Source organism: Pelophylax lessonae (genome assembly GCF_965119305.1).
Source record: "Pelophylax lessonae genome assembly, chromosome: 3".
NCBI lineage: Eukaryota > Metazoa > Chordata > Amphibia > Anura > Ranidae > Pelophylax > Pelophylax lessonae.
The window spans coordinates 69,082,201-69,090,075 of NC_138770.1; the positions used below are offsets into that span (position 1 = coordinate 69,082,201).

At 40.2% G+C, this 7,875-nt stretch overlaps 1 protein-coding gene across 1 annotated transcript; it reads left to right on the forward strand.

Moving 5' to 3' along the window:
* Positions 1–6,647: 6,647 nt before the first annotated feature.
* LOC309550337 (vomeronasal type-2 receptor 26-like) lies at positions 6,648–7,553 on the forward strand (the record flags this gene model as incomplete). The annotated part of the gene is made up of 1 exon (XM_082250734.1): positions 6,648–7,553. The coding sequence occupies one exon, from the start codon at positions 6,648–6,650 to the stop codon at positions 7,551–7,553; it is 906 nt and encodes a 301-aa protein (XP_082106860.1).
* Between the last annotated feature and the right edge of the window lie 322 nt (positions 7,554–7,875).

Below are 7,875 nucleotides of genomic sequence, written 5' to 3' on the forward strand. Positions count from 1 at the left end.
TGAATAGTTCAGTTGGAGTATCCCTCTACAGTATTTCCTTCTCCCATCCAAGTTCCACAATAAATACAAAACTAAATACCCTGGACTGTTTATTGAGTAACGAGCAAATGGGAGTAAGGATGGATGTGTGAAGAATCCCCTAGTGACTGTCTGCAAGGTAACCAGAGGGAGGCCCAAGATGCCATCACATAGCAAGCCTTACGGGCACAGTGCTACATAAAGGAATTCAAGAACAGATTTGTAATACCGGCTGAATACTGTTTTTAATTGGTTAGTTCATCTGTAACCTAATGATGGCTCATTAGAGCAGTATATAGGTGATTGTGGCGGCTAATTACAATAGATAATGACTAAGTGCTAATATTTGCACAAAACACTTCTACCTCCTTGCCCCCTGCTCCATCTGTTAAGTACCTGTCACATGAGCTTCATAAAAGAGGATTTTTGAAAGTGCAACCATCCGTAATCCTTTGCTTTATGACACACAGCATATGAGCTGGGCTAGCACCCAACTAGTGTGTGTGAGGATTAACTGGAGACTCAGTCACCTGGAGCAGCTTTCTTTGTTTCATTAGGGAAAAATGCATCTTTTCTTATGGAACCTAAAGGCAAAGGCTTACTGAACCAAAAATAAATCCATCCTTGAGCTAGATCAATTAATGTTATCACCAGGAGCAAACTGGAATAACAAGATAAAAGTCTAGAAATAGGTATACAATCAAACACCTTGCATAAATTTGAACAAGCTAAAAGCAAGAATTTCTTTGTTCTGGCACAGATACATTGCACCATTCAGTTCTATAAACTCAGCAAACTTTTAAAGTGACAGACACACAATAATTCTGCAAGCAGAAACTGATTGCACGTAGCAGAAAACACATGCTTTGGACAGTCTGTATTGTGTATGGTAAAGAAGAAGGGGGTGGATTTACTAAAGGCAAAACGACTGTACATTTTGTAAGTGCAGTTAGACCCTTTTTCCCTAGAACTCCAGAACATAGCCTGGCCATACATGATTCTTTTTTTTTTTTCATTCAACCAGAGGGTTGAATAAAAAAAAAAAAAAAGAGTCAATCGCCCCATCCACACACTCAATGTGGATGGGGGAATCCTTCTGGGGTTGCCACATCATCCCTCTAAACCAGGACACATATTAATTACACAGGTTCTGAGGCTAATATAATGCACATAAGGCACTAAGTGAGTTTAATTACCACCTTAATCAGCCACAGAACCTGTGTAATTAATGTGTGTCCTGGTTTAAAGGGATGAGGTGGCAACCCTAAATCCTTCCCACTATGATATTGTATTTCGATAGCGGGGAGTCTTTCCTGACATCAGAATACAATGATCAGTGTTGCTGGCTATAACCAGCATCATTTAGTATTCTGGAAAATCCCGATGGACTGGTTGTATACAAGTCAATTGATAGATCAACTTGTGTACAACCAGCCAGCCCATACATGGATTGAAATTCCCTGCTGAACCAGTTAAATTTTGACCCATGCATGGCTGGCTTTAATGAATGTGGTAAAGCCCCACGGATTTCCATAATCCAATCATGTACAAGCAAAAATATATATTTATATATATATTTTTCCTTACATCTGGTTGGGTATTCTTTACAAAGTTAAGCTTTACCACATTTACCAGATTCTGGGAAAAAATAATACAACTACAATTGCAAAGTGCACATTCTACAGTGGGGAAAATAACTATTGATCCCTTGCAGTTTTTGTAAGTTTGCCCGCTTACAAAGAAATGAAGAGTCTATAATTTTTATCATAGGCATATTTTAAATGATAGAGATAGAATCAACCAAAAATCCAGAAAAAACACATGATACAAATATTATAAATTGAGTTGCAGTTCAGTAAGTAAAATAAGTATTTGATCCCCAAGCAAAACATGACTTGGTGGAGAAACCTTTGTTGGCAAGCAGAGAGGTAAGATGTTTCTTGTAGTTGGTTACCAGGTTTGCACACATCTCAGGAGGGATTTTGGTCCACTATTTTTTACAGATTTTGTCGAAATCCTTAAGGTTTCTTAGCTGTCTCCATACATTTTCTATAGGATTAAGGTCTGAGTAAGGTCAGAGACTTACTAGGCCACTCCATGACCTTAAAGTGCTTCTTTTTCTTCTTGTTAAATAGTTTTTAAGATTATTTCAAATAGTAACAAACAGGGAAAGAAAATCATAATAATAACAGAGGAAAGCAAACTCATAAAACATTGATATTATAGCCAGTAGCACATAGGTGCAGTTATGTAATCTAGCTTCATGCCCATGAAGATAAGCCTCCACAGCATTAAGCAATCCAAATATATGAATAGCATTAATACTTATAAGATGGGTTCGCTGATGGCTGTTCTCTAATCCGGCCACCCCCAACCCCCCTGAACACCCCAAATGGGTACACACTGTGTCCAGTTGGGGGGGGTAGACCCTCCGACAGCTAAACATCCGTGGACCACCATATATTAGACTGCCATGTAAATAGTTCTACAAGATGTTATTTGTGACACTAACAGAGAATATATGAAAGGTAAAGTAAAGGGAATACTCTTTGGTGGTAAATCAAAGCAGGCTAATTGGGCTTGAGACCAGGAGCGGCATTAGGATGCTTTAACCAGTGAATCCATTGTTTGCTAAAGATAGGCATTCTATGATCTTTAACAGCTAGTAACTTCTCAAAATTACATTGTGTGTTTACCCGTGAAATAAGTTCCTGAATTTTTGGTGACTCAGGTGATTTCCAATGGTGAGTGATGGTCAATCTAGCAGCAAATAAGATGTGGAGTACTATAGTTTGGTACTTCGGAGGGATTAGATCTATTCCCAAGTTCAAAAGTGCCAAAGCCGGACAGATAGAGAAGGTCGTGCTCAGAAAAACTCCAAGCAAAACCTCCACTTCCTTCCAAAAGGGTTGAATAAAGGTGCAATCCCAAAGGATATGATACAATGTTCCTACCTTTTTGCACCGTCTCCAACACAACGCACTGGAGGAGGGATAGATATTAGAGAGCCTATGAGGCATTAAATACGATCCATGGTATATTTTCAGAAATTGTTCCCAATGATCAATACATTTAGACAGTTTATAGTTGACCGTGATGGCCTTATGCCATTGTGAATCTGTAAAGGTCATTTGGAATTCAGATTCCCATTTAGTCCTACTTGGGCCCAATGAAGGTGCTTGGGTATTCATATACAAGTTGTAAAAAAAGATATGCCCCGTTTGCCAGATATAGCATGGCCCCTAAGGAAGTCCCATGCCGTAGCAGGGATGGATAACGTGAAGGCAAATTTGTTAGTTTTGTAAAATTGGCGAATTTGTGCAGTTTTAAAGCAGTCTGCGGGGAGAGAGCTATCCTTAACGCTGAGCCAATAGTTGTGGCCATTCTTTTTCCAATCTAACGTCGAGAAGGATGGAATTATCCATTCGTAAGCCCCCATTGGAATATCTAAATTACGCCTTTCAAGGGTCTGATGGCGAATGGACAGTAAGAATCGCCAGGCAGTTAGTGTGGCCGTAATAGTAGGATGTTGGATGCGGTGGGTCGAGGAGGACAAGGATGAGGCAGCTAACAGTGCCCCTAGATCCTGGTGCACTAGTAGGGATCTCTCCTTGAAAACCCAAAGTTTGTCCGGTGGTTCCTGTAGCCAATATTGCTTTTGGTCAAGGAGTTAGGCGGTATGATAGAAGGGGATGTTGGGGAGCCCCGTGCCTCCACGGGTTCTCAGGCTCACCAGCGTTTTAAGGGCTATTCTCTGTCTTTTGCCAGACCATATCAAGGTCCTAAGAAGGGTATTACATTTCGCAAAGAAACTAGATGGTAGTGATATTGGGAGGGTGTGGAAAAAATATAAGAGTTTGGGAAGAAGCTGCATCTTAAATGACTGGAAATCCCTTCGTTTTTGATCTGCGTTTGCCCTTCCAGTGCTCTTACTATCTAGACCAGTTATAGATGGAGGAGGTGACCACTTTTTGCAATATCGTATAACGTTTATATTGGTCAGGCAACGCACTGACACCTTTGTTGCCATTGTGCTATGTGCTGGGTGTTCAGTGTGACCCTGCGCCTTTAAGGAGGGGTGGGCTCCCTCCAGTCACCTATCCTCCATCTATCTCATCAGAATGCATGTGCTCCCATTGTGGAGACTCTTTAAAGGTAGAGTTAGGGACTGCAGATATCAGGGTGCCTTGGCGCGGCCTGCAGCTTACGCATGTATTTGCAAATGTGTGCAACTAAACCCCTGTTTTTAACGCATACTGTTAGACAGGTTAATTTGGCTGGTTGCTGGCTGGTTGGTAAGTAGTGACTGGAAATCCCTTCGTTTTTGATCTTAAATGCAGCCATTTTACCTAGCCAGGATAATTGTGCTTTATTTATCTGCTTCATATCATGTTCTATGTTACAGAGTAGAGGTGGGAAATTAGCCTCATATAGTTCAGAGGTGGAAGGTGTCAGCTGGATGCCTAGGTAGGAAATGGTGCTATGTTCCCATTGAAAGGGGAATTGAGCTTTCAAATGGGCCAAGTTCTCTTGGGTTAAATAAAGTGGGAGTGCTTGGCATTTGGTTGTGTTAAGTTTGTAGTACGATACTTGGCCAAAGGTGTCTATTACTTGTTGAACTTGGGCAAGAGATGTTTGTGGATCGGAAAGCGACAAAATAACATCGTCTGCAAAAAGCCCTATTTTGTGCTCCTGGTTACCTATTGTTATCCCTCTAATAAGAGGGTCTGCTCTAATAGCTGCGGCTAAGGGTTCGATGGCTAAAGTGAATATGATTGGGGACAACGGACAGCCCTGTCGGGTGCCATTGGATAGGTCAAAATATCTAGATAAAGAACCAGAGGTAAATACCTTTGCAGAAGGGTTTTTGTATAAGGTCATTATGGCAGAGTAAAGCAGGCCTGAAATGCCGAATTTATATAAGACTCTGTCCAGGTACTGCCAATGGACCCTATAAAAAGCCTTTTCTGCGTCCAAACTAAGGAGCACGGAAGGCAATTGACGGGTCCCAGCCTGGTGAATTAAATTAATCATCCTCCTAGTGCCGTCTGGTGCTTGTCTGCCTTTAACAAAGCCGACCTGTTCCTTTGTAGCCTTGGCGGTATGTTTTGGGTCCATGTCATGCTGAAAGACCCATCCATGACCCATCTTCAATGTTCTGGCGGAGGGAAGAAGGTTCTAATTGAAGATTTTAAAGTACATGGCCACAATTATTGGCCCCTCAATGCGGCAAAGTCACTCTGTACCTTTAGCAGAGAAACAGCCTCAAAGCATAATGTTTCCACCTCCTTGCTTGACTGTAGGGATGGTGTTCTTAGGGTCATAGTCAGCATTTTTTCTTCCTCCACATGTGGCACATGTGCCGGCATGCCAACGAACATATAAATTATTCAGAGAAGGATTGGGAGAAAGTGTTGTGGTCAGATGAGACCCAAGTTTAGCTCTTTGGCATTAACTCGACTCGCCGTGTTTGGAGGCAGAAAAATGCTGACTACGACTCTAAGAACACCATCTCCAGACCTTAATCCTATAGAAAATATATGGAGGGAGCCTACACTTCAAGTTGCCAAGAGACAGCCAAGAAATATTAAGGATTTAGAGAAGATCGGTAAAGAAAAGTGGACCAAAATCCCTCCTGAGATATGTGCAAACCTGGTTATCAACTACAAGGAACGTCTTACACCTCTGTGCTTGTCAACAAGGGTGTCTCCACCAAGTACTAAGTCATGTTTTGCTTGGGGATCAAATACTTATTTTACTCACTGAACTGCAACTTAAATTATAGCATGTGTTTTGTTCTGGACTTTTGGTTTATATTATATTCTGTCTCTATCATATAAAATACCCCTTACACCTCTGTGCTTGTCAACAAGGGTTTCTCCACCAAGTACTAAGTCATGTTTTGCTTGGGGAACAAATACTTATTTTACTCACTGAACTGCAACTTAAATTATAGCATGTGTTTTGTTCTGGATTTTTGGATTATATTCTGTCTCTATCATATAAAATACCCCATACGATAAAAATGATAGACCCTTCATATATTTGTAAGCAGGAAAACAATAAAAATCTGCAGGAAATCAAATTGTCAGTTTCCCCACTGTATATTGCTTTAATAAATCCATCCCAATAGCAGTAAGCTGGAGATGCCACCCGCAGCAGTTCATTTTAGTTTTTGACGGATGATACAATCCACTCTGTTTGGCAATGGTAAAGGACAGGTAGCGTATGAAAAAGATAGGTGGGCAACTAGGGCAACAGGATTTGCAAAAATATCACCAAGAAAATTATATAAAATCATTTGGATGCAAACCCAAAAAAATAAAATAACTGCATCAGATTTAGAAATATCAATGTCGAACTCTTGTTCCCAAAAGTCCAAAGTATCCATGCCTCTTTGCTCAATTCAGTCTGTCTTCTTATCAGTCTAATGATGTAACGAAAACATTCAGAAACTATTACTGGTATCGGGAAGATTAGGTACACCACAATAGAAGAATAACAGCTATGACTTGTGTTTGTTTTCTACTTGCCTGCTATATCTGTCAAAGTGTTATAATACTACTATTTACAGGTATTGCCTTCTGACATTTTCCATTTAAGAACCCTTTTATTTACCTCTTTCAGACATGAAAAGGTGTTATAAGTGTGCAGAGGATCAATGGCCCAATGAGAGAAGAGACACCTGTCTACAAAGAACAACGGAATTCCTGTCCTATAGAGATGTAGTGGGATTGTCTCTTATTTTTATCTCTGTTATTTTACTATTTGGAACTATTATCATATTTGGGATATTTGTGAAATACAAAGACACTCCAGTTGTAAAAGCCAATAACAAGACCCTCAGCTTCATCCTTCTCATCTCACTAATCCTGTCCTTTCTATGTCCTCTGCTGTTTATCGGACGTCCTACAAAGATGTCCTGTCTCCTTCAACAGGCTGTCGCTGGGATGACTTTCTCTGTTGGCATTTCTTCAATTTTGGCCAAAACAGTTACTGTCATTCTGGCTTTTAAAGTTACCAAACCTAACAGTATGCGGACACAATGGCTGGGAAAACATTTTGCCACATCTCTTTTAATTATCTGCTCTTCTGGGCAGCTTGTGATCTGTGTCTTCTGGTTGATCTTTTCTCCACCATTCCCAGAGTATAACACTCAAATAGAGGCAGGGAAAATAATATTACAGTGTAATGAGGGATCTACCACTGCTTTCTACATTCTGATTGGCTACATGGGAGGTCTGGCTGTGTTCAGCTTTAATGTGGCTTTTTTAGCCAGGAAATTACCAGACACATTCAATGAAACTCAGTATATTACATTCAGCATGCTGGTCTTTTGTAGTGTTTGGATCTCTTTCATCCCAGCCTACCTCAGCACCAAAGGGAAATACATGGTGGCTGTGGAGGTGTTTGCCATCTTGGCCTCCAGTGCTGGGGTCCTTGGCTGCATCTTCATTCCAAAATGTTACATCATCCTACTGAGACCAGAGCAGAATGTGAAGACAACTGTAGCCCAAAGAAATGTTTTTAAGTAATCATTCAAAAAGATAGAAAACTTAAGAATTTGGATAATAAAGTACATACAATTATTTTTGAATAGTTATGTGAGCAAAGCCAGGATTAGCTCTAAATTAGGAATATGGCACCAACATTCCATAATAAAGTGAGATGCGGGACTTTAAAGGTGCCAAGATTTACCAACTAGTATCACTAACATACACCACTGTTAAAACATAAATATTTATTTATCAAAGGCACAAATCCATAAAATCATTGACATGTCATTTGCGTAACCATACAAAGTTATGAAGTAAGGAAGTTGTTAGGATGCTTTTGCATTCTCATTTGGACATGTTT